General features: G+C 50.8%; 1 protein-coding gene across 3 annotated transcripts in view; it reads left to right on the forward strand.

Annotated features, from left to right (window-relative positions):
* RHOA (ras homolog family member A) overlaps positions 1-27,375 on the forward strand; it is a 32,354-nt gene that overhangs the window by 676 nt on the left and 4,303 nt on the right. The window contains exons 1-3 of one of the 3 annotated variants that reach the window (XM_073591699.1): positions 17,066-17,203; positions 24,452-24,609; positions 24,696-24,816. In XM_073591699.1, coding sequence (XP_073447800.1) covers positions 24,454-24,609; positions 24,696-24,816 — 277 coding nt within the window. In that variant the 5' untranslated portion in view covers positions 17,066-17,203; positions 24,452-24,453. Of the gene's footprint in view, positions 1-17,065; positions 17,204-20,491; positions 20,514-24,451; positions 24,610-24,695; positions 24,817-27,375 lie in introns of those variants that run through there. The other 2 variants (XM_073591700.1, XM_073591698.1) reach the window with 2 other exon arrangements.

Raw genomic sequence — 27,375 nt, forward strand, 5'->3', positions numbered from 1 at the left:
CTGACACCTATAGATTGTGTGTAGGGGGAGGGGTCATAGGCTGACACCTATAGATTGTGTGTAGGGGGAGGGGTCATAGGCTGACACCTATAGATTGCATATAGCAACATAGGATGATATATATATATATATATATATATATATATATATGGGAAGGGTGCATAGAATGACCTATAGAGGTGCATAGGATGTCACCTATCTATATGGGCCTACACCTATAGATTGTGTACATAGGGGGAGGGGTTCATAGACTGTCACCTATAGGGGGGGGGACTCGTGCACTGTCGCCTCTAGATCGGGGCGGCAGCACAGGTCACATGTGGTCTGTATACGAGGGGGAGGGATCATAGATTGTAACCTATAGATTGTGTATATGGGGGGGGGTTGTACGATGTCAGCTATAGATATGGGGAGGGGCCATAGACTTGTATAACTGTACGAAGGGGGGGAATTGTCGTCATAATGGGTTTTCACCTATAGATTTGTTTTTTGTGGGGAGGGGCATGGGCTGTCACCTATAGATTTATTAAGTTGGGTTGGTGACAATTGCCTATAGATATTGTGTATAGGGGATGGAGCTCATAGATTGCTACCTATAGGCTGTACATAAGAGGGGGAGTGGTCATACCCACATGAATTGTATATAAGGGGAGGGGTCATTGACTCCCACTCTTTTGTGTATAGGGGGGAAGGGTTGTAGATTGTCATTTATAGTCTGTTTATAGGAGGAGGGACAATGTGCATAGACTGTCACCTATATATTGGAGGGGGGATCATAGGCTGTAAATAGGACACAGGGGAGAGATTGCAGCCTATAGACTGTATATTGGGAGAGGGATTATGGACTGTAACTTATAGATTGTATAGAGGAGGAGGATCCTATACTGTCACCTATAGACTAAATAGGAGGGGGAACCAATCATAGCTTTTCACTGCTACATTGGTGGTGGAGAGATCTTAGACTGTGTAAATAGAGGGATAAATATTGTCACTATAGACTGTATATAGGAGGGGAGATCATAGACACTATATAGGATGAGGATCATCACAGACTGTCACCTATGGGCTGTGTATAGAGGCATCTTGGACGGCCACCTATAGGCTGTATATAGGGGGCCCCCGTGGACGATCACTTATAGGCTGTATATAGGAGGCCCAGTGGACGATCACCTATGGGCTGTATATAGGGGGCCCAGTGGACGGTCACCTATGGGCTGTATATAGAGGGCCCAGTGGACGGTCACCTATGGGCTGTATATAGGGGGCCCAGTGCACGGTCACCTATGGGCTGTATATAGGGGGCCCAGTGGACGGTCACCTATGGGCTGTATATAGGGGGCCCAGTGGACGGTCACCTATGGGCTGTATATAGGGGCCCCGTGTGGACGGTCACCTATGGGCTGTATATAGGGGCCCCGTGTGGACGGTCACCTATGGGCTGTATATAGGGGCCCCGCGTGGACGGTCACCTATGGGCTGTATATAGGGGCCCCGCGTGGACGGTCACCTATGGGCTGTATATAGGGGCCCCGCGTGGACGGTCACCTATGGGCTGTATATAGGGGCCCCGCGTGGACGGTCACCTATGGGCTGTATATAGGGGCCCCGCGTGGACGGTCACCTATGGGCTGTATATAGGGGCCCCGCGTGGACGGTCACCTATGGGCTGTATATAGGGGCCCCGCGTGGACGGTCACCTATGGGCTGTATATAGGGGCCCCGCGTGGACGGTCACCTATGGGCTGTATATAGGGGCCCCGCGTGGACGGTCACCTATGGGCTGTATATAGGGGCCCCGCGTGGACGGTCACCTATGGGCTGTATATAGGGGCCCCGCGTGGACGGTCACCTATGGGCTGTATATAGGGCCCCCCCGTGGACGGTCACCTATGGGCTGTATATAGGGCCCCCCGTGGACGGTCACCTATGTGCTGTATATAGGGCCCCCCCGTGGACGGTCACCTATGGGCTGTATATAGGGCCCCCCCGTGGACGGTCACCTATGGGCTGTATAGAGTAGGGGGAATTTTACTGTCACCTATAGTCTGCATATGGAGGGGGGGATCATGCATTGTCACTGTATATAGTAGGATTTATGCTGTCACCTATAGACTATATAGGAGGATGTGAATCATTGACTCACCTGTAGTCATAGATGGTGTTTCAAAGGGGGAGGGATCATACATTGTCGCCTGTATAGCAGAGGGGAAGACTGTAGACTGTATAGTGGAGGATCATATGCTGTCACCTCTAAACTAAATGGGAAGTGGCGGATCATAGACTGTCACCTATAGACACTATATGGAAGGATTACTAGACTGTATATAGAATGCAGAGGAGTCGTGGACTTTATATGGGGGGGACTCTATTTTATCGCCTATATACTTTAGGTGGGGGAGGGATCATGGACTGTATATAGGTCTGTACACGGTCACCCATGGCGGCCATCTAACTGGAGAGCTCTGTGTCACCAATATGTCCTTTGCCTCGCTGTGACATGAAATGCCGCTTCTCATTGCGGTTATCTGACGTCCCCAGAGGAGGTTCCATCATTTACCGGCCTCAGATAACCCTCCGCTCCTCCCACTTCCCCAAATAATCCTTCCTTCTCCGCTCCTCCCACTTCCCCAGCCGATCCTTCCTTCTGCGCTCCTCCCACTTCCCCAGCCGATCCTTCCTTCTGCGCTCCTCCCACTTCCCCAGCCGATCCTTCCTTCTGCGCTCCTCCCACTTCCCCAGCCGATCCTTCCTTCTGCGCTCCTCCCACTTCCCCAGCCGATCCTTCCTTCTCCGCTCCTCCCAACCGATCCTTCCTTCTCCCCTCCTCCCACTTCCCCAACTGATCCTTCCTTCTCCGCTCCTCCCAACCGATCCTTCCTTCTCCCCTCCTCCCACTTCCCCAACCGATCCTTCCTTCTCCGCTCCTCCCAACCGATCCTTCCTTCTCCCCTCCTCCCACTTCCCCCAGCCGATCCTTCCTTCTCCGCTCTGGGTGGAGTGGGAAGGGTTTGGTCCGGTGTCCCCGCTGGGATTTCCCCTCACTTCCTGTCCCAGGCTGCTTCTGTTCCCTTACAAATCGGCTAATAGTGAAAACTCTGAGATCCCCCCCCCCCCCATCCCCCGATATCAGACCACCAGAAGACAGAACCTCATCAGCTGCTGGAGACGTTCACCTCATGGGAACCTGTCATGAGGCTGCCATCGCTCACTCCTAATAAAATGATACTTACCTGGCTGATGTACCGACCTGGTTGAGGATCAGTATGAGAGGTGACAGCAATGACCGCCTCATATTGTTCTCCCATAATGCACTGCTGCTTATATGACGCTTTATTGTAATTCTGTGGGAATGACAGCTCCACGCCGCTGAGATCTGACACCTGCAGGGGTGGTTTGCGGCTGTGTGGCGTGTCGGGGTGGTTTGCGGCTGTGTGGCGTGTCGGGGTGGTTTGCGGCTGTGTGGCGTGTCGGGGTGGTTTGCGGCTGTGTGGCGTGTCGGGGTGGTTTGCGGCTGTGTGGCGTGTCGGGGTGGTTTGCGGCTGTGTGGCGTGTCGGGGTGGTTTGCGGCTGTGTGGCGTGTCGGGGTGGTTTGCGGCTGTGTGGCGTGTCGGGGTGGTTTGCGGCTGTGTGGCGTGTCGGGGTGGTTTGCGGCTGTGTGGCGTGTCGGGGTGGTTTGCGGCTGTGTGGCGTGTCGGGGTGGTTTGCGGCTGTGTGGCGTGTCGGGGTGGTTTGCGGCTGTGTGGCGTGTCGGGGTGGTTTGCGGCTGTGTGGCGTGTCGGGGTGGTTTGCGGCTGTGTGGCGTGTCGGGGTGGTTTGCGGCTGTGTGGCGTGTCGGGGTGGTTTGCGGCTGTGTGGCGTGTCGGGGTGGTTTGCGGCTGTGTGGCGTGTCGGGGTGGTTTGCGGCTGTGTGGCGTGTCGGGGTGGTTTGCGGCTGTGTGGCGTGTCGGGGTGGTTTGCGGCTGTGTGGCGTGTCGGGGTGGTTTGCGGCTGTGTGGCGTGTCGGGGTGGTTTGCGGCAGTGTGGCGTGTCGGGGTGGTTTGCGGCAGTGTGGCGTGTCGGGGTGGTTTGCGGCTGTGTGGCGTGTCCCCGGGTGTCGGGGGGGGGGGGGGGGGTTGCGGCTGTCAGGGTGGTTGGGCCTGTTGGGCGTTCCCGGGTGTCCTTCAGTGGTACAGAGTGCAGGGCTGCCAATACTCGCCTCCTCAGGATACTACTTGCCTGACTTTGTAGTCTGTGTGAGAAGCAGCGGTGTGGCTGTCCCCCTCCTGTACCACCCAACACCCGCCTCACCTGCTGCATCGCTCTGCCCCTCTCCCTTCCCTTCATAGTCTGATGGTCCTGGAACACATCTGCTGGTGATGCTGGAGCTTCCTTATGGTCTTTTCCTCGCTGAAAGCTTTCTCCGTGTCGGTACTACAAGGACTGCTATAGCCCTCCATCCCATCCAGAGCCGCTTTTGAAGCTTGGATGTGATTTTGGTTTATACAAAGGGGGGGGAGAGACACGTGACTCCGCCCAGGTTCAAGAAAGGACATGCCTACTGACCCCTGTAGAGAGGGGTGTCGGGGGTCCCCTGCAGGGGGTTACACAGAGCTCAGGTCATTGTCAGTTGAGTTTACGTTTTACCTTCCGACAGTCCAAAACTTTCTCATAGGCCCTGTATGTGACAGTGGCGGGATATTAGAGTGTGAGCTCCTCTGGTGCAGAGACTGATGTGACTGACTCAGCGTTCTCTGTGCAGCACCATGGTATATGTCAGAGCTAAATGTATAATGTTCCTCCGTTGTCACACATAATATATATTTTGCATTTTTTACAGTGCTGTACAGAGGACATTGAGCCAGTCACATCAGTCTCTGTACCAGAGGAGCTTACACTCTAATAACAGCATGTGACTATGGGGGGGGGGCACATTAGAGTGTAAGCTCCTATGCTTCCCTGTAAAACACTGAGGAAATATGTCAGTGCTATAAATGAGTAAATCCTGAGCAAGTAGTAGGTAGTCACACACTATTACTATATAGTTATAAAGCTTATATAGCTCTGACATATACTGCAGTGCTGTACAGAGAACACTGAGCCAGTCATATCAGTCTCTGCACCAGAGGAGCTGACACTCTAATGCCCCCCCCCCCCACATTCATAGACTGCTAGTATTATAGTGCAAGTTCCTCTGGTACAGTGTGTGACTGGTGGGGGGGGGGGGCATTAGAGTGTAAGCTCCTCCGATACAGAGACTGATGTTGACTGGCTCAGTGTTCTCTGTACAGCGCTGTGGTATATGTCAGAGCTATATAAATGTATAATAATAATAGCGTGTGACTGTGAGGGGACATTAGAGTGTAAGCTCCTCTGGTGCAGAGATTGATGTTCCTAGCTCAGTGTTCTCTGTACAGCACTGCGGTATATGTCAGAGCTATATAAATGTATAATAAAAATAGCGTGACTACTTACTGCCTGCACAGGATTTACTCATTTATAGTACTGACATATTTCCCAGTGTTGTACTGGGAACCAGAGGAACTTACACTCTAATGTCCCCCCACAGTCACACACTATTATTATTATTATACATTTATATAGCTCTGACACATACCGCAGTGCTGTACAGAGAACATTGAGCCAGTCACATCAGTCTCTGTACCAGAGGAGCTTACACTCTAATGTCCCCCCACAGTCACACATTATTATTATTATTATTATTATTATTATTATACATTTATATAGCTCTGACATATACCGCAGTGCTGTACAGAGAACACTGAGCCAGTCACATCAGTCTCTGTACCAGAGGAGCTTACACTCTAACAGTATGTGACTGTGTGTGGGGGGGGGGGACATTAGAGTGTAAGCTCTACAGAGGAGCTTACACTCTAATACTAGCAGTCTATGACTGTGAGGGGACATTAGAGCGTAAGCTCCTCTGGTACAGAGACTGATGTCACTGGCTCAGTGTTCTCTGTACAGCGCTGTGGTATATGTCAAGTCAGTGGCATAAGATCAGCCAGGCAACCAGCATTTCCAGAAGGATCAGTCAGCAGTGACAGGTCTGGTATGAGGAAGTGTCGCCTGTCCCGGATGAGGTGCAGCGCTGGTGGCAGTTTCTGTTTTTATTGATGAGCTGCAGAGCCGGGAGGAATGTTCACCTTCTCTGAGGAGGTGTGAGAATGGAGAACGCCTTGAAGAGACGACCAACCAGGAAGACTCCGGGATCACCAGGAAGACCGAGCCATCTATATTAGAGTGCGTGCTTATTAAAGGGCCGGATTCTCCTGAACTGGTTATAGGTGAAGCCTGCTGGACTCCAGGCACTGGTCTGCAGGAATTGGCGGTGGCGACGGTCTGCAGGAATTGGCGGTGGCGACGGTCACTGGAGTTTCCTGCTGCTGCAATTTTTTACTTCTCTTGGATTCTCACTTCTCATGCTGCAGTCTGTGCAACTGACCTCCTCCCTCCCGGCCTTCCTCTTCAGTCTTGCACAGTTGTAGCGGCTCCTCTGCTGGACTGAAGGCTTCCTCTAATTTCACCGCACACTGTGCGCTTCTCACCATGTGCAGTAGAAGCTGCAGCAAGTCAGACAGAGCCCCGCCCCCATTTCCTGGCTGCAGGACGTCCCAACATCCTCTAGCATTTTTCTTCCCCCCCTGTCCTTGGCTCACCTTTCATTTATTGGATTTCAGTTCTTTCAATCATGGGGTTTCGGCACCACATGTGGGCGTTACCTATGTAAATGCAGATGTGAGCGATTGTGAACGATTGTGCTTGTTGCTAGTCCTTAATATCGGAGAGAGGGACCATAGAACATCTTTCTTTATCCTTCAAGCTTATCTTTAGTTTTGGTTTAGTTTGTGCGGGCCAAGCTGACCGTATAACACGGCTCCTCCCGGCTCCTAAATGCTGTAGAGGAGCACAATTGAAGTGTTGCTCTTGTATTCATATGATGAATCCCCGCCTCCTTCCACATAAGCCCCGCCCACTTGTGTACTTTTCTTTTTCCTGAAACACTGCGTCACTCTCCGCCTCCCAGGAGAAAATTAAGTCTATGAATTGTCCTTCCTGTATTGTGTTTGCAATATTCCGGTCTGCTGAGAAGAGTTCCGCTTTACCTTATGGTGACGGAAATGTTTGTACTAGTGGTGCACCGAAATGTAAATGTCGGTACTGAAAATTCAGGATACACTTGGCTGAAATTGATGTTAAAAAAAAAAAAAAAAACAACTATATATTAGAATATAAATATATGCTTTGCATATAACGACATCCAGGGACTGCACACAGGACAGTGGAGGGGGAGAGAGCCAGAGAAACGCGTCAGGTATTACACCTTATTCCTCATTCGTGGAGTTAACAAGCAACTCCAGGAATTATAAAACAAAGCAGTAGAGCCACACTGCAAAGCTGTTTGTTTTTTCATTTTTGGCATTGGGTCTTAAATTAATGCAGGAGGCCTGCCTGTATGACCGGTCGTGTTTGACTTCCAGCTATGTGCACAGCCACGTTTGTTAGTCTTGGGTTCAACTTGTACAGAGATTTGGGAAGTGGTGGCCAGCGTGTGATCCCGGGAACCAGGTTGGGCACCTCTTGTGTTCTGTGAACATTGATAGTTGTGTTTTTATTTGCTCACTGATGGGGCCTGAAGTAAAGGATGCTGGGAAATTACTTTGGAATCTCCAGGAAGGGTTATATCAGAGTCCCTGGAGGAAATGCACCAGAAGAGGTCCTGTTGGAGTTCCTGGAGGGGGCAATGCAGAAGGGGTCCAGTTGGAGTTTCTGGAGGGGGCAATGCAGAAGGGGGTCCAGTTTGAGTTTCTGGAGGGGGCAGTGCAGGAGGGGGTCCTGTTGGAGTCCCTGGAGGGGGCAGTGCAGGAGGGGTTCCTGTTGGCGTCCCTGGAGGGGGCAGTGCAGGAGGGGTTCCTGTTGGCGTCCTTGGAGGGGGCAGTGCAGGAGGGGGTCCTGTTGGCGTCCCTGGAGGGGGCAGTGCAGGAGGGGGTCCTGTTGGCATCCCTGGAGGGGGCAATGCAGGAGGGGGTCCTGTTGGCATCCCTGGAGGGGGCAATGCAGGAGGGGGTCCTGTTGGCATCCCTGGAGGGGGCAATGCAGGAGGGGGTCCTGTTGGCATCCCTGGAGGGGGCAATGCAGGAGGGGGTCCTGTTGGCATCCCTGGAGGGGGCAATGCAGGAGGGGGTCCTGTTGGCGTCCCTGGAGGGGGCAATGCATTAGGGGTCCTGTTGGAGTTTCTGGAGGGGGCGGTGCAGAAGGGGGTACTGTTGGAGTCCCTGGAGGGGGCAATGCATTAGGGGTCCTGTTGGAGTTTCTGGAGGGGGCAATGCAGGAGGGGGTCCTGGTGGAGTCCCTGGAGGGGGCAGTGCAGGAGGGGGTCCTGTTGGCGTCCCTGGAGGGGGCAGTGCAGGAGGGGTCCTGTTGGAGTCCCTGGAGGGCGCAATGCAGGAGGGGGTCCTGTTGGCGTCCCTGGAGGGGGCAATGCAGGAGGGGGTCCTGTTGGCGTCCCTGGAGGGGGCAATGCAGGAGGGGGTCCTGTTGGGTTCCCTGGAGGGGGCAATGCAGGAGGGGGTCCTGTTGGGTTCCCTGGAGGGGGCAATGCAGGAGGGGGTCCTGTTGGCGTCCCTGGAGGGGGCAGTGCAGGAGGGGGTCCTGTTGGCGTCCCTGGAGGGGGCAGTGCAGGAGGGGTCCTGTTGGAGTCCCTGGAGGGCGCAATGCAGGAGGGGGTCCTGTTGGCGTCCCTGGAGGGGGCAATGCAGGAGGGGGTCCTGTTGGCATCCCTGGAGGGGGCAATGCATTAGGGGTCCTGTTGGAGTTTCTGGAGGGGGCAATGCAGGAGGGGGTCCTGTTGGCATCCCTGGAGGGGGCAATGCAGGAGGGGGTCCTGTTGGCGTCCCTGGAGGGGGCAATGCATTAGGGGTCCTGTTGGAGTTTCTGGAGGGGGCAATGCAGGAGGGGGTCCTGTTGGAGTCCCTGGAGGGGGCAGTGCAGGAGGGGATCCTGTTGGCGTCCCTGGAGGGGGCAATGCAGGAGGGGGTCCTGTTGGCGTCCCTGGAGGGGGCAATGCAGGAGGGGGTCCTGTTGGCGTCCCTGGAGGGGGCAATGCAGGAGGGGGTCCTGTTGGAGTTTCTGGAGGGGGCAATGCAGGAGGGGGTCCTGTTGGAGTTTCTGGAGGGGGCAAAGCGGGGGGGTCCTGTTGGAATTTCTGGGGGGGCAATACAGGAGGGGTCCTGTTGGAGCCCCTGGAGGGGACAGTGCAGGAGGGGACCCATCATTACTTGCAGAGGAGACCCTGCAGGAAGAGGGAGCCTGTCGTAGTCCCTTGAGGAGACCCTGCAGGCGGGGTCCTATCAGTCTCTGGAGGAGTGCCATATTGTATGTCTTTTGGTGGATTGTGACACTGAATGGTATTTCTGTAGAATCTGGATGGAGGAGATGTGATGGGTTTAGTGATGTGACCGAAATCCGGGACATGAAACGCATTGCAGGTGTGGAATGAGTTCGTTCGTTGTGACCCGGGGTGAATTCAGACTATCATCACACCCTATTTGTGTCTTTGGAAATTTCCCATCATGCAGTAAGTCCGTTCATCAATGTCCGATACCAAGTTTGAGATAAATTACCACAAATTCAATAAATGTGTCAGATAAATACTTTGAAAAAATGCGATCGATCATTAAAGTCAATTCACTAAAAGGAACACACATTGATTATTGATCTCCTGGTGTAGTCAGTCGTTCGGAACGTACAAAGTAACAATGAGGGGAACTCTGCAGTGGTCAGTCGGGTACAAAGTATACAATGTATCGGTGTGTGGATGTTCTTCACTGAGTGCCGGGATGTGACTACATTGTAACATTGTACTGGAGGGAGATTGTTCTGTGAAGAGCACTTAGGAGACTTTCATCATATTTCTCCATTCATAGAATTCGCTTTCTCTGGTGCCGTAGCCTCTAAAAATTCTAATTCCAAAGGATAATTTAAGAAAAAATAAAGCTGTTACACTTGCTGGTGTTTCGTCAGATTAGGCGACCCGTCAGAATGTAACGGAAGTGACGTTCCGTCGTCGCCATTTTCTACACCCCGCACTCCTCCATAGTAAGGATACACTAAGAAGGGGGAAAGCGGATATCTTGTTACACCTACCGCAGTTTTGCATTTTACACTTATTTTTAACAGTAAAGTGAGTTTATATAGTGAAATACAGTACTTAGAACTCCGTCTGACTGGTTAGATGTTGGATTTTAAAAGCAGCAAACTTTTGTCAGATTAGCAAACCTGTGAGATGAGCACAGCTCGCCGCTGCTTTTAGAATTCAACATCTAACCAGTCAGACGGAGTTCTAAATACTGTATTTCACTATATAAACTCAGTTTACTGTTAAAAATAAGTGTAAAATGCAAAACCCCGGTGGGTGTAACAAGATGTCCGCTTTCTCCCTTCTCAGTGTACCCTTACTGTGGAGGAGTGCTGGGTGTAGCAAGATGGCGGTGACGGAACGTCACTTCCGTTACATTCTGACGGGTCGCCTAATCTGACAAAACACCGGCAAGTGTAACAGCTTTATTTTTTCTTAAATTATCACATCTGTTACACATTCTGACGGGTCACCAAATCTGATGAAACACCTGCTCTGTGTAATGGTTTTACACAGAGCAGCCCCGATTCCCCTCTTCTTAGGTCCCCTGACATCGCTCCTGACTATCCCCAACACCCCCCTCTCCCCCCCGGCCAAGTGCCCCCAAAGCAAGCTGCTTGCAGCCGAACTCTGTGTGTCCATTGACACAGAGCGGCCTGGCCCCGCCCCCTCGCTCCCGTCTTGTTGCCAATGGCTTCTGCTGCCTCTGTCTAGTGAGGAGACTCGGGCTCAGGTAAGTAGGGGGAGTGGGACTGCATAGAGAAGATTTTTTTTTTTTACCCTTAGGCCCCTTTCACACGAGGCGGACTCCGCTTCCACAGAGCCCGCCTCGGTCCGCCGGCTCAGCGGGAGATCTGTGCCGGCGGATGACAGGTCCCTCTCTGCTCACTGAGCGGGGAGGGGCTTGTCAGGCTCCGCTGCCGCCTATGGAGGGATCGGATGATTACAGACAGCATGTCCGTTTTCATCAGATCTCACCCGATCCGACCTGGACGTAGGGCCATTCATCTGCTTTTAGCGGATCGGACCGGTTCGGATGTCAGCGGAATCTCCGCTGACATCCGTCGCTCCATAGGCTAACATGGAGCGCCCGTTGAGGTCCGCCGACAAAACTGACAGGCGGACCTGAACGGTCCGATCGTGTGAAAGGGGCCTAATGCAGAGAATGCTTTTAAGGTAAAAAAAAATTAAAAATCCCAATAATTGTATTACGCCCTTCACCTCCCTCCGGAAGATTTACCCCTGCTTTTTTTAATTTTTCCAAATTGTATTTTTTTTTTTGTTTATAGCGCAAAAAATAAAATCCCAGAGGTGATCAAATACCACCAAAAGAAAGCTCCTCTATTTGTGGGGAAAAAAAGACGTCAATTTTATTGACCAGGCCATCTTTTGCGATATGACACTGCGTTACTTTAACTGACAATTGCGCAGGTGTGCGACGCTGTACCCAAATAAAATTAACGTCTTTTTTTTTTTCCCCACAAATAGAGCTTTCTTTTGGTGGTAATTGATCACCTCTGCATTTTTTATTTTTTGCAATATAAACAAAAAAAACAACAATTTTGAAGAAAAAAAAACACTATTTTACTTTCTGCTATAAAACATATCCAATAAAAAAAAAAAAAAAAAACAAATTTGATTTGGTGGTATTTGATCACCTCTGCAAATATTTTTTGTGCTATAAACAAAAAAAAGACAATTTTGAAAAGAAAAAAAAAAAACTTTTTGCTTTCCGCTATAAAACACATCCAATAAAAAAAAAAAAATGTAAAAAATCAAATTTCTTTATAAATTTAGGCCAATATGTATTCTGCTACATGTTTTTGGTAAAAAAAATCCCAATAAGTGTATATTGGTTTATGCAACAATTTTAGCATCTACTAAATAGGGGATAGATTTATGGACTTTTTATATATTTTATACTAGTAATGGTGGCGATTAGCGACTTATAGCAGCACTGAGAGATTGCAGCGGACGATCGGTCACTAACTGACACTTTGTGGGAACCACTGACACTAATACAGTGATCGGTGCTAAAAATACGCACTGTAACTGTACTAATGACACTGGCTGGGAAGGCGTTAAACATCTAGGGCAGGGATATGCAATTAGCAGACCTCCAGCTGTTGCAAAACTACAAGTCCCATCATGCCTCTGCCTCTGGGTGTCATGCTTGAGGCTGTCAGTCTTGCTATGCCTCATGGGACTTGTAGTTCTGCAACAGCTGGAGGTCCGCTAATTGCATATCTTTGATCTAGGGCGATCAAAGGGTTAAATGTGTGCCTAGCCGGTGTTTTTGTGTACTGTGTGCGCTGCTTTTACTAGGGGAAGTGATGGATTTTATTCCCTGCTTTCCAGGAACTCCATCCCCCCCCCCCTGTCAGAATGGAGATCTGCTTTGTTTACATAGGGTTACAGATCCCTGTTCTGTGTGTGTTACCGATGATCTGCGGGTGCCGGCCGACATCCAGTGCCCGGTACCTGCAGATCGACTTCTGCTGTGATTAAATAACAGCAGAAGAGGCGGAAGTGCTGCATTACGTACACCGTATATACCAAAATATAAGCCGACCTGAATATAAGCCGAGGCACCTAATTTTACCACAAAAAAACTAGGAAAACTTATTGACTCGAGTATAAGCCTAGGGTCACTGTGACCATTTGCAGCCATAGGTCCCCTGAACGTCAAACTCAGTAGTTAAGGGTTCCTAGATGCCCCCCTAGCTGCAGCCAAAATTTGGGGTCTCTGGACCCAAAGGGTCCGAAAATGACATTGCTGCAGATGGACACAGTTGACCGAATTTGGGGCCCCGTATCTTGGGGCCACTTGGTACTAGGAACCCCAAATTTGGTGTGCAAACCCAGTGGATTTAGCACTACAACATATCCAAACCTGAGGTTCCTAGCACGAAGTGGCCCCGACATACGGGGCCCCAAATTCACTTCGGAAAATGTCAAGCACTTTTCTGCAGCAGAGAACGACATTTTCCGAACCGACTTTGGGGCCCCGTATCTCGGGGCCACTTAGTGCTAGGAACCCCAAATTTGGGGTGCAAAGCCAGTGGAACTAGCACTACAAGATAGCCAAAGCTGGGGCTCCTAGCACTATCTTGTAGTGCTAGTTCCACTGGCTTTGCACCCCAAATTTGGGGTTCCTAGCACCAAGTGGCCCTGAGATACGGGGCCCCAAAATCGGTTCGGAAAATGTCATTCTCTGCTGCAGAAAAGTGCTTGACTCGAGTATAAGCCGAGGGGGGACATTTTCAGCACAAAAGAAGTGCTTAAAAACTTAGCTTATACTCGAGTATATACGGTTTATGTGATCTTGCACAGGAGGGGCCACCCTGTAACAATAAATCTATGGGGTGGTCCGGGACTGGATGTATACAGTACCTTACCGGAGTCCTATCTCGATTCAGCACTTTCCCGTCTGCAGTGAGCCCACAGGTGTGCCCCCCCCCCATAGGAAGTGACTTGCTATGGGGGCACACACAGAAGAGATGGAACGTGACTCTGAGGCAAGCAAGCACGAGTGCCCCCATAGCAAGCGGTATGTTATGGGGAGGAGTCAGGAGCGATGGCAGGGGGCCCGAGAGAAGATGTTATGGGGACACTGGGCAGGGGGGAGGAGTCGGGAGCGATGGTAAGGGGGCCAATCTGCGCAATCATTGCACAGAGCAGGTAAATAATATAACATGTTTCTTATTTTGATAACAAAAAATGACCTTTACCACCAAATAACTCAAAACATAAATATATAACTCATTGTCAAATAACGCACATATTTTAGTGAATTGACCACTTTTGAAGAAAAAACCCTCACAAGGTATTTCTCTTAGTGAATTGCCCCCCCGCAGTCCCGGAATTCCTCCAGTCTGCTTGTTTTTATGCTCAGAAACGATTCATACGTGGGCTGTGATCAAGGATGTTGTTACCCATGGCAACCAGACCCTTTCCTGCTCTGTGTTCTGCACTGGAACACACAAGATTCTCCTACACGGGACTTGCTGGGTTTATACTGAGGACTTTCTCTTGTCATATTGTGTAAATGCCCTTCCTCATTCTGCAGCCTACACAGAGGAGCTCCCAGCATGCATCTCTCATCACCCACACATAAGATAATGGAAAGTTGTGGGAGAGTTTATCTGACAGGTTGTATGGTGGAGGGATGAGGGGAGCTGTGCAAGTTTGGGGGGAGCATTGTTGAGATGGAGGAGCCGTGTGAGTTTGGAGTAATGCGGGGATGAGAAAGTATTGAGTGTGGGGATGGGGGGGTTAGGGGACAGTATAGGGGTGAAGAGTTGAGGGGGAGATGGAAGTATTGCAGAGATGGGGGAGAGCAGTGAATGTGGGGATGGGGTAGTAGGGGTGAGAAGTGCAGAGATTAGGGGGAGCAGTGAGTGCAGGGATAGGGGAAAGTAGTGGTTGCAGAGGGGCAGAGCAATGAAAGGGAGGTGGGGGCTAGATGAGGCTGTGCAGAGAAGGGGGGTAGCTTTGCAGGGATGGAGGTGTAGTGGTTGTAGGGGGAGAACAGTGATGGGGGGCTGTCGCAGGGAATAGCTGTGCAGGGATGGGGAGAGCAGTGAGTGCAGTGATTTGGGGGGGGGGGGGGGCGGGGCAGGGAATAGCAGTGCAGGAAGGGGGGGGGGGATAGTGGTTGCAGGGGAAGAGCAGTGATTTGGCGGGGGCATGGGGTGTACAGTGCAGGGATGTAGGAGAGCAGTGATTGCAGCGATTTGTGGGGGGGGGGGGGGGTAGTAGTGCAGAGATGGGGGGTGGGGCAGAGAATAGCAGTGCAGGAATGGGGGGGGCAGTGATGGGGGGGGGGAGTAATGGTTTCATGGGGGGGTAGTGGTTGCAGGGGGTATAGTGAGTTTTGGGGTTGGGGAGTAGTGGTTTCAGGGGAAAAGCATTGATTGGGAGGACGGCTGGGGGGTGTACAATGTAGGGATAGGGGGAGAGCAGTTTTGGTGGGGTAGAGGGGGAAGTGCAGGGATTGGGGTGGGTAGGGTAGCAGTGAGTGCTGGGATTGGTGGCAGGGTATGGCAGTGCAGGGAAGGGGAAGAGTAGTGATTGGGAAAGGGGGGGGGGGGGGGCAGTGAGTAAGGGAATAGTGGTTGCAGGGGAAGAGCAGTGATTTGGGGGGCGGTGTACACTGCAGGAATGGGGGAGGAGAGCAGTTTTGGTGGGGTAGAGGGGAAGTACAGGGAATGGGGGCGAGCAGTGAGTGCAGCGACTGAGGGGGGCAGGGAATTGCAATGCAGAAATGGGGGAGAGCAGTGATGGGGGGGGGGGGGGTAATGGTTTCATGGGGGAGTAGTGGTTGTGGGGGGGGGGAGCAGTGAGTATGGGGGATAGGGGAAAAGTGGTTGGGGGGGGGGGGGGGGGGGCCAGGGGGTGTAGGGATGGGGGAGAGCAGTTTTTGGTGGGGTAGAGGGGGGAAGTGCAGGGATTGGGGGCAGGGTATAGCAGGGAAGATGGATAGCAGTGATTGGGGGGGGGGGGTGTAGAGGGGAGCAGTGCAGGGATTGGGGTGCTGGGATAGGGGGCAGGCTATAGCAGTGCAGGGTAGAGGAGAAAGTGCAGGGATAGGGGTGTATTGAAGTGCTGGGTTTTTGTCTTGTCTGGTCTTTGCCGTATTTGACACACACACCAACCATTTAGCACGATAATGAAGCACAGACGTGTAGAAGGTTTTGGTGTAGTGCAGAGCTGAGAGCTCTGAGCTGAATGTCGGCTCCCAATCATGTGGATCTCATAGATCAGCCTTTGTAGACAATCTGGGTATGTTCTCCGGTATATTATGGAGTCCAGTGAGATCCGTGTGGTGTTTGGGTGGAGTAGTAGCAGCTGTGTGTGATGGTGACATCCGTGGTTTACAATACAGCAGAACTTCGGCTGGAGAGATAAATAGAACGTCTCCAGTGTGTGTTACTTGTTTATCTTGCAAAATATGTTGAGTTCTGTTCATGTGTTCTGGTTGGTGACTCAATTCTCCCTTCACTCCATACAAAGCCCTCCACCCCACAGCTTCCTGTGTCATGTCTCCACCTCCAGCCTGCTCATTGGTCAGGGAATGATCATTGTCACTCTGCTGAGACCCTCTCTGTACTCTTCCTTTTCTTCTCCCTATACCATACCCCCTGCTCTAAGCCCCCTGGTACACAAAACATGTTGGCATACAGGAAATGTGATGCAATGCTGGACATACGCCAAGACTCAGTTCATCTTGTTTTATTTATTAAAGGCGTGAATCAATGCAAATAGGTTTGACTGGCCCTCCTCAATATTGGAGGATGGCGGTCAGCTCGGGCTTCCCCTTGATATTGGCGGCGGGTGGTCAGATCTGGGGCCTGCCCTCGATATTGGCGGCGGGCGGTCAGCTCTGGGGCCCGCCCTCGATATTGGCGGCGGGCGGTCAGCTCTGGGGCCCGCCTTCGATATTGGCGGCGGGCGGTCAGCTCTGGGGCCCGCCTTCGGTATTGGCGGCGGGCGGTCAGCTCTGGGGCCCGCCTTCGGTATTGGCGGCGGGCGGTCAGCTCTGGGGCCCGCCTTCGGTATTGGCGGCGGGCGGTCAGCTCTGGGGCCCGCCTTCGGTATTGGCGGCGGGCGGTCAGCTCTGGGGCCCGCCTTCGGTATTGGCGGCGGGCGGTCAGCTCTGGGGCCCGCCTTCGGTATTGGCGGCGGGCGGTCAGCTCTGGGGCCCGTCTTCGGTATTGGCGGGGGGCGGTCAGCTCTGGGGCCCGTCTTCGGTATTGGCGGGGGGCGGTCAGCTCTGGGGCCCGCCCTCGATATCTTCTCACCTGAGTAATATTTGGGGCACCATGCAGATTTGTAGAAAGTTTGTGAATATCTCTGTGTACAGAACATCGGTCCCTCCTCTATGGTGTAACGTCCTGTCTAACGCTGAAGTTTATCAGCCAGGAAAAGCTTAGCGAACTCCTCCTGACTCATTTCCTTTCACTTCACAACCAGCGAAAAGAAAACTTCTTCTTTGTGTTCAGATCTGGAAGATCGAGCTGCCATGTGACCCGGCCTCTCACCTCGACCGAAAGATCCACATCGAGGGTTCGCTGCGTTTTTTGTCTTATTTTTGTATTTCCCGTCTCTGCAGAGAAGATTTGTGATCAGTCAGGGAAGAGAGCTTTGCTGACTGTTATTAAATGTTGGATTTCTTGGTCTCCTCTGGTCAGATATGAAGAAGTCATATTTAAAGGTCTCGGATAAGAGATCTGTCTGCTGATTGGCTGAGGTTATTATTCTGGCTGACCTGCTTTAGGTCTGTAAAACCCTCAACCTCCTCCTCCTCCTGTGTTCCCTGGTTTCGCACATTATACTGATATTGGAGAGTTGACTGGCTGAGTATCTGGATGTATTATGTCCTCTGTCTTCACTTGTGTACCCCCATCCCAGTTCTTACCCATTACATATTGCAGGCCCTGGGTATGGCACTAATGAGGTGTAACTGACACAACTGGCCTTGTTTGTCTTCCCTGCGCAGCCTCTCGTCCGTCATGCCGGTGTTTTTAAGTTGTTTCTCTTCACTGTGCAGCCTTCAGTCTGTTGGTGCGTTATTGGTGTCCTCTCCATTCATATTCTGGTCTGTTGGCATTTTTATTGTGTCTGTCTTCACTATGCAGCCTTCAGCTTGGCCTGTTGATCTCTTTTCTGTGTCTGTGCAGCCTCCAGCCTGGACTGTTGGTGTGTGTTGCTCTGTGTTTACAATATCTTGGCCTGTTGGTGTGTTTTTTACTGTCTGTCTTCTCTGTGCAGCCTTCAGCTTGGCCTGTTGGGTGATTTCACTGTATCTGCCTTCTCTGTTCACATTTGATCTGTCAGTGCGTTTACTGTGTCTTTGTGCAGCCTTCAGCCTGGGCTGTTGGTATGTCTCTACCGTGTTTACTACGTCTGTCTTCTCTCTGCAGCCTCCAGCGTGGCCTGTTGGCGTGTTTTACTGTCTGTCTTCTCTGTACAGCCTCTGGCCTGTCTTTTTTTTTTTTTTTTTTTTTCTGTCTGTCTTCATTGTGCAGCCTTCAGTTTTTCCTGTTGGTGTTCTTTCTGTGTCTGTCTTCTCTGTGCACCCCTCGGGCTCTTGGTGTGCAGTAAACACAGTAAGGGTATTCCATTTCTCCTCTGTGCAGTCTTTGGCTTGGCCTGTTGGTGTGCTTTCTGTGTCTGTCTTCTCTGTGCACCCCTCGGGCTCTTGGTGTGAAGTAAACACAGTAAGGGTATTTCTCCTCTGTGCAGTCTTTGGCTTGGCCTGTTGGGGTATTTGCTGTATCTGTCTTGTCTGTGCGCCCCTCGGTCTGTCTGTGTGTTTACTGTGTATCTTCACTGTGTAGACTCCAGCTTAGCCTGTCGGTGCATTTCCTGTGTCTTTTGTGCAGCCTTCAGCTTGACCTGTTGCTGTGTTAACTGTGTCGTCTATCTGCAACCTCTGGGCCTGTCGGTGTGTACTGTGGTTTCCTTTGCTCAGCCTCCAGCCTGGCCTGTTGGCTTGTTTACTTTATCTCTCCTCTCTGTACAGCCCCAGGCGCGGCCTGTTGGTGCTTTTAATGCGTCTGTCCTCATTGTGCAGCCTTCGGGTTGGCCTGTTGGTATGTTTACTGTATCTGTTTTCTCTGTGCACCCCTCCAGTCTGTTGCTTTTGCGTTTTATTTATTTATCTTTTTGCTGTGTTTCTTCGCTGCGCTGCCTCCAGCTTGGCCTGTCGGTGTTTTTTACTGTGTCTTCTTCTATCGACACCCTCGTTCTGTGTTGGTGCGTTTTACTGGGTATCTTCACTGTGCAGCCTCCAGCTTGACCTGCTGGTGTGGTTACTGTATCTTCGATCAGCAACCTCTGGTTTGTCTTTTTTGTGTTTTTGGTTCCGTAGACTTTCGCTACGTTTTTGCTTATTTCTTCCGCATGCGTGTGCAAAAAAAAACCCCACTGCAAAACGCACCGGGAAAATGCATCAACCACAACCTGCATAGATGTGAACCTAGCCTTGCTGTGTCTTTCCTCTCTGTGCAGCCTCAGGCTTGTTGGTGTGTTTTCTGTATCTGTTGTCTTTGTGCACCCCTCAGTCAGTGTGTTTATTGCGTATCTTCACTGTGCAGCCTCCAGCTTGGCCTGTCGGTGGGTATACTGTGTCTTTTATGCAGCCTCCAGCTTGGCCTGTTGGTGTGTATACTATGTCTTTTGTGCAGCCTCCATCTTGGCCTGTCGGCATGTATACTGTCTTTTGTGCAGCCTCCAGCTTGGCCTGTCGGTGTGTATACGGTCTTTTGTGCAGCCTCCAACTTGGCCTGTCAGTGTGTATACTGTCTTTTGTGCAGTCTCCAGCTTGGCCTGTCGGCGTGTATACTATGTCTTTTGTGCAGCCTTCAGCTTGGCCTGTCGGCGTGTGTACTGTGTCTTTTGTGCAGCCTTCAGCTTGGCCTGTTGGTATGTATACTATGTCTTTTGTGCAGCCTTCAGCTTGGCCTGTCGGCGTGTGTACTGTGTCTTTTGTGCAGCCTCCAGCTTGGCCTGTCGGTGGGTATACTGTCTTTTGTGCAGCCTCCAGCTTGGCCTGTTGGTGTGTATACTGTGTCTTTTGTGCAGCCTTCAGCTTGGCCTGTTGGTATGTATACTATGTCTTTTGTGCAGCCTTCAGCTTGGCCTGTTGGTGTGTATGCTATGCCTTTTGTGCAGCCTCCAGCTTGGCCTGTTGGTGTGTATACTGTGTCTTTTGTGCAGCCTCCAGCTTGGCCTGTTGGTGTGTATGCTATGCCTTTTGTGCAGCCTCCAGCTTGGCCTGTTGGTGTGTATACTGTCTTTTGTGCAGCCTCCAGCTTGGCCTGTTGGTGTGTATACTGTCTTTTGTGCAGCCTCCAGCTTGGCCTGTTGGTGTGTATACTGTCTTTTGTGCAGCCTCCAGCTTGGCCTGTTGGTGTGTATACTGTCTTTTGTGCAGCCTCCAGCTTGGCCTGTCGGCGTGTATACTGTGTCTTTTGTGTAGCCTCCAGCACTGGGCTGTTGATGTGTTTACTCCATGTTTACTATGTCTTCTGTCTGCAGCCTCCAGCGTGACCTGTCGGTGTGTTGGCTCTCCTCTCTGTGCAGCCTCTGGCCCCCCGGCCTGGTTGTGTTTCCTGCGTCTGTCTTCTCTGTGCATCCTCTGGTCTGTCAGTGTGTATGACGGGAAGTGAGCCGACACAGACAGACGCAGGAAACGCTGCTGTGAAATGGGCTGCCAGCGACAGCCGCCTGTTCTCTGTTGTAAAACAATGATGACCTTTTTGGGCAGGGCAGTTCCTGTGAGTCCTGCACTGGCGGCTCTTCTTCTCTCTCTCTGCTCTTCTATCCGCCCATCGCTCTGGTGTAGGTGTCCTGAGTCACGCTCGGTGTGCGGGTAAGTGACGGAGACGGTGCTGGATCTCCTCCAGATGTGTTGGGAATGGTCTCTGCTTTATACGCCGATCTATAACTTGCTTCGGTGCTGACAACTCCGCTGTGACATCAAATGTTTCTGCTGCAAACGGTTCAACCACAGCATGGAGGACAGACTGCCTCCTCAATTAAAGGGGAACCCCTCCCAAAGGGCACAACAGTATTTAGACTTAATATATGTAAAAAGTTAAAGAAGGCCAATATTCGTGTGTTTTTGTTGTGTTTTTGTTGTGTTTTTGTTGTGTTTTTGTTGTGTTTTTGTTGTGTTTTTGTTGTGTTTTTGTTGTGTTTTTGTTGTGTTTTTGTTGTGTTTTTGTTGTGTTTTTGTTGTGTTTTTGTTGTGTTTTTTTTGTTGTTTTGTGTTTTTCAGCTTTTCATTGTGGTCTTTGCTCCCGCTGAAGATGTTGTTTTTTTTTTTCCCTTTTGACTCGTCATCACTGGTGGGTCCAGCAAATAAAACATTGAGCCCTGGTTCACACTGATGCATTTCTGATGCGTTCCAGAACACAGAAATTCGCATGTCGAATAAAATAACATTGTTTTCTATGAAGGCCGTTCACATTTATGCAGTGCGATTCTGATGCGGTCAAAAAAAAAAAGGGTCCTGTGCGTGTTTAGTGAGGTGTGATGCAATTTTAAGCTTCAATCGCGTTACAATCTCACTGCAAATTCGCACTCCAAACTGCATGAAGATCGCACTGAATGTGGGTCAGTGATGGTGAACCTTGGCACCCCAGATATTTTGGAACTACATTTCCCATGGTGCTCAACTCCACTGCAGAATGCATGAGCATCATGGGAAATGTAGTTCCAAAACATCTGGGGTGCCAAGGTTCCTTATCGCTGACCTAGGTTAATTGTATTACAAGGCGCTTGGGGGGGGGGGGGTGTTTGTGTATGGGGAGGAACGCAGGGTAAGGCTACGTAAAGGGGGGGGGGGAGCAAAGGTCTGCTTTTACTGTAAAGCCTCAATTCACACCCGAGCATTGCACAAATGTGCGTTCCCGCTTGCATTTTGGGGCTGCTCTATAAATGCCCCAAAGGTTGCTCCAGAACCTTTTCAGTCGTAGGGCGTCGTGTTTTTACAGTGTGCGTTTGTAGCATGCCAAACACACGTCTGCTACCCGCGCTTGGGGTCCGGTCCTGTTGACAATTGGCTACCTGTCTCTTGGCTTGTTGCGGTGGGCATACGATCGGTGTGTCTGTGGGAACACTGACAGTTTATTATGGCCAGAAAAAAAAAAAAAAAAAAGCTAAAGTCAGTCCTCTTCCTGGACAGGGAGGAGGTTTCCGAAGCTCCTTTACCAGGGGGGTCTCAAACTGGCCGCCCTCCAGCTGTTGCGAAACTACAAGTCCCATGAGGCATTGCAAGGCTGACAGTTACAAGCATGACTCCCACAGGCAGAGGCGTGATGGGATTTGTAGTTTCGCAAAAAAGCTGGAGGGCTGCCAGTTTGAGACCCTTGCCTTATAGGCTAAGACACGGAGCGGATTTCCAGGAAATAAATTAGCTTGACCCCCCCCCCAATCAGACAATGTTGTCAGGGGGAATCCCTCCCGCCGAGCAATTGTCTTCTCTGCCGGGAGAAGAACATGATTATTGCTAGCGGCTATACCAATATCCAGCAGGCTGGTTGTACCCAAGTTGATCAATCGAAAAGGAATTGTACTACATGTTTTTGGTAAAGTCCCAAGAAGTGTATATTGATTGGTTTTTGTGCAAAAGTTTTAGCGTCTACAAACTATGGGATATACACTGTAATTTTTATTTATTTTTTACTAGTAATGGCAGCGATCAGCAACTTATAGCAGGACTGCAATATTACGGCGGAAATCGGACACTAACTGACACTTTTGACGCTTTGTGGGAACCAGTGACACTAATCAGTGACAGTGCATATTTTTTAGAACTGATCACTGTTACTAATGGCTGGGAAGGGGTTAAACATGTAGGGGTGATCAAAGGGTTAACAGTGTGCCAGGAAAAAAAAAAATCCATCACTTCCCTCAGTAAAAGCACCTCATAAAGTGATGGATTTTGTTTCCTGCTTTGTGGGGAAAGAAAATCCATTACTTCCCCGCTGACCAGCCAGTTTACATAGACAGGGCTCCGTCCTGTGTGTGTCCTCCCGACGATCGGGCACCTGCTGTGTATAATCGCAGTATGGCCGAGTCGCGGGCGACGCACGCCCCCCTACCTGGAAGTGCTGGATATTGTAGCTAGTACGTGATTTGGTGCAGCAGAGCCGCCTTGCAGCCGTATATTTCAGTGATGCGGTCGCCAAGCAGTTAATATAATTAGTATGAAATATATCAAATGTAATTGCTAATGCCTGTAAAGTAAACAAAAAAGAGCCCTCATTGCAGACGCCGTACACAAAGCACACACATGTCCGATCTTCTGAGCTTTACGCTGCCTGTTTGTGCCGATGCGCAGAGCACCGGCATGTAGGATATTAGTCCTGCCTTGCAGGACGCTCATAAGGCTGGCTACCCTGAGGCTCCAGAGGTCCATGTAAGGCAGCCACCCTATAAGATTGAAATGAGGGGGAGACAAGTTTATAGTGCCGAGGTTTAATGAAATGACTATGATGAGAGCAGAGCTGTGGGAGGGGATCCAGCAGGCTCCTCCCACTACAGAATACTACAGGAAAGGGCGGAGACAAGACCAGCCACCCTGCACAAGGTGAGGGCAGAGTTGAGTGAGGGGCCCAGCAGGCCCCACCCACTACAGGCTGCCTGCAGAAAACTACAGGAGAGGCGGAGACAAGACCAGTTCCCCCAATGGGAGGGGCTTAGCAGGCCCCACCCACTACAGACTGCCTGCAGAAAACTACAGGAGGGGGGTGGAGAAAAGACCAGTTACCCTGCACAAGGAGAGAGCAGAGCTGTGGGAGGGATCCAGCAGGCTCCGCCCCCTACAGAATACTACAGGAAAGGGCGGAGACAAGACCAGCCACCCTGCACAGGGAGAGCAAGCAAAGCTGTGGGAGGGGCCCAGCAGGCCCCACCAACTACAAGCTCCCTGCAGAAACCTACACGATAGGGCGGAGACAAAACCAGTCCCTCCCACCATGGGAGGGGCATAGCAGGCCCCCCTTCACTACAGACTGCCTGCAGAAAACTACAGGAGGGGGCGGAGACGAGACCAGTCACCCTACGGAAGGAGAGCTGAGCTGTGGGAGGGATCCAGCAGGTTCCGCCCACTACAGAATACTACAGGAAAGGGCGGAGACGAGACCAGTCACCCTGCACAGGGAGAGCAAGCAGAGCTGTGGGAGGGGGCCAGCAGGCCCCACCCACTACAGGCTGCCTGCAGAAATCTACAGGAAAGGGCAGAGACAAAACCATTCTCCTGTGGGAGGGGCTTAGCAGGCCCCACCCACTACAGACTACCTGCAGAAAACTACACTAAGGGGGCGGAGACAAGACCAGTCACCCTGCACAAGGAGAGAGAGAGCAGCAGTGAGCGGTCTTTATTACAGGAAGTATCACACTGGATTACTGCTCAGATCTGGAAGAAAAACACAAATCACACCGAGATTAAAGAAGAATACACATGATGAATGGGTTTAGATATTTACTAATCCCGGAGTTTGACTTTAGGGAATGGTATGCATGTGGGGGGTGGGGGGGGAATTGGCCAGCAGCAAGATGAATGTGAGCTCTGCTTTTCCCCACGACTAAGCTTCAGGGGGCGGAGTGAACCATGTTGGGGGCGTGTCCTGGTCGGAGTGCAGGCTGAGGTCGCCACTCTATTCATTGCAGCAGGACACCATAGATGTGCGACTTCCAGGGGTCACCCCTTCCTTTCTTGAGCTCTGCCATGTTGTTGCTCAGATATTGATGGATAGATGTGTTGTGGGTGTGTTTTTTATTGATCTATTTCTCCCTCTGCAGACATGGCTGCCATCCGTAAGAAACTCGTCATCGTTGGAGATGGAGCGTGCGGGAAGACGTGCCTTCTGATAGTGTTTAGTAAAGACCAATTCCCGGAAGTCTACGTCCCCACAGTGTTTGAGAACTATGTGGCTGACATTGAGGTGGACAGTAAACAGGTAGGTGGGACGATTCAGGTTGGGGGGTGGAGCTTGCGCGTGTTTTGCGCGGCCCAGACAATAATCTTTCTATGTCCTCCCTACAGGTGGAACTTGCCTTGTGGGACACAGCCGGACAGGAAGACTACGACAGATTGAGACCTCTGTCCTATCCAGACACAGATGTTATATTAATGTGCTTCTCCATCGATAGCCCTGACAGTTTAGGTAAGTGTTGGGTGGCCAAAGTGACCGGGGGAATTCTCTGATCTGGAAATCTTTAATGGGAGCAGGAAAAAAAAAAAAAACTGCTAGAAAACTAAATGGAAACAAATGTGAAGATGTCATCTCTAGTGAGCAACCTGGTGTCAGCGTTCATTTTCTGGGAAAATAAAATAAGCATGTGATTGGTCACTATAGGCTGCAACCTTTTTTCTTTTTTTTTTTTTTTTTTATCCACATAATTGTAAGGGGGAAGGGTATAAATTGTATTCACTTTGTATATATTATTTACTGTTGGTAACTGGCAGTAAAAGTAAAGCTGAACTACAGGCTGAATCTTTTCAGCAGCTTTAAAAATTACATTACTTACCTTCTTCAAATTATTTTCTTTTGCAATACAATGTGGCAGCCACCGTGACTTCACTTCCAAAAACTGGCGTAATAAGGACTCAATGTGTCCCACATTTCCTGTTTGTACCCACATCCTCCCCAGGTCACCAGTCGTGTAACTTCCCCATTGTGGTCCATTTTTTTTTTTTTTTCCAGTGGTGACATAATTGTGTCACAGCTGACTGTAGCTGGTGGACCTGGAAAATCGGACCCCCAGCCTGTCTTGGCCATTCTCACTGCCTAACTTCATGGACAGGAGACTCCTGGTCTACCCTGCCCACTACGACATCATGCCTTGTCTAAAGGGCCAGGAGACTCCTGGTTTACCTCTCCCACCGTGACATCATACCATGTCTAAAGGGCCAGGAGACTTCTGGTTTACTCCCCCCACCACCTCATACCTTGTCTAAAGGGCCAGGACACTCCTGGTTTACCTCTCCCACCGTGACATCATACAATGTCTAAAGGGCCAGGAGACTTCTGGTTTACTCCCCCCACCATGACCTCATACCTTGTCTAAAGGGCCAGGACACTCCTGGTTTACCTCTCCCACCATGACCTCATACCTTGTCTAATGGGCCAGGAGACTCCTGGTCTACCCTGTCTACCATGACATCATACCTTGTCTAATGGGCCAGATGACTTCTGGTCTATCCTGCCCACCATGACGACCTACCTTGTCCAACCGGCCAGGTGACTCCAGGTCTACCCCGCTCACTACGCCGTCATACATTGTCTAACAGGCCAGGAGACTCCTGGTCTATCCTGCCCACCATGACATTATCTTGATTGACAAAAGCCAGGAGACTCCTGCTCTGTCATGCCCACAGTGATCTCATACTTTGACAGACCAGGGGTCTTTATGTCTGTCCTGCCCGCCCTGACTTCATACCTTGACCAACAAGTCGGGAGACTTCTCATCTGTCCAGCCCACCCTGACCAACAAACCAGGACACCCCTGATCTTTAACGCCCATTCACACCTGCCCACTCACATTGTTGCCTATATATACACGTCTACAGCTCGCACTGCATCACGGGAATTGCAGTTTGTTCCAGGGGCTCAAGAAGTGATGTGGGTGCTTCCCTGATGCCTCCCCTGGGTGCCGGGCATAGCTGCGCTCTTTGTACGCAAACAGAGGTGTCATTGTCTTCTCCAAAGTACTTTATTAAAAAATCAGGAAGTCCCTTTTCTTTTTCTTTTCTTTTTTTTTTTTTTTTTTTTTACATTTAACCACTTCCCGTCTGGCCTATAGCAGAATGACGGCCGGGAAGTGGTTCTGTTATCCTGACTGGGCGCCATATGACTTCCAGCAGGATAACATGCCGGCGCGCAGCACGGTGATCGTGAGTGCGGTCGTGTCAGTCTGACACCCCCATCTCCGATCGTGATAAGAAGCCTCTGTCAGAGGCTTCTTACCACATGATCAGCTGTGACCAATCACCGCTGATCACAGCGTGAACCAGGAAGTGCCAGTAAATGGCATTCCTCGGTTCGCGCTGACAGGGAGAGCTGATCGGCGGCTCTCCCTGTCAGAGGGTGGGTCTGTGCTGATAATCAGCACATTATCAGCACAGCCCCCTCAGATGTGCAAAAAACACTACCAATCAGTGCCCAGCATTCCACCACTAAAAAACCCTTCAAGTGCCAATGAGAGCCCACCACAGTGCCCATCGGTGGTGCCGCCTGTCGGTGCCGCCTGTCGGTGCCCATCAATTCTACATATCAGTGCCGCCTGTCGGTGCCCATCAATTCTACATATCAGTGCCGCCTGTCGGTGCCCATCAATTCTACATATCAGTGCCGCCTGTCGGTGCCCATCAATTCTACATATCAGTGCCGCCTGTCGGTGCCCATCAATTCTACATATCAGTGCCGCCTCATCAGTGCCCATCAATTCTACATATACAGTGCCGCCTGTCGGTGCCCATCAATTCTACATATCAGTGCCGCCTCATCAGTGCCCATCAATTCTACATATCAGTGCCCATCAATTCTACATATCAGTGCCGCCTCATCAGTGCCCATCAGTGAAGGGGAAAGCAAAATTTTATGACAAAAACTAAAACATTTTTTTTTCAAAAACTTTGGTCTTTTTTTAGTTTATTAAAAAATAAAAACCCCAGAGGTGATCGAATACCACCAAAAGAAAGCTCCATTTGTGGGAAGAAAATT

The sequence above is a fragment of the Aquarana catesbeiana genome, linkage group LG07 (assembly GCF_042186555.1).
Source record: "Aquarana catesbeiana isolate 2022-GZ linkage group LG07, ASM4218655v1, whole genome shotgun sequence".
Taxonomy (NCBI): Eukaryota; Metazoa; Chordata; class Amphibia; order Anura; family Ranidae; genus Aquarana; species Aquarana catesbeiana.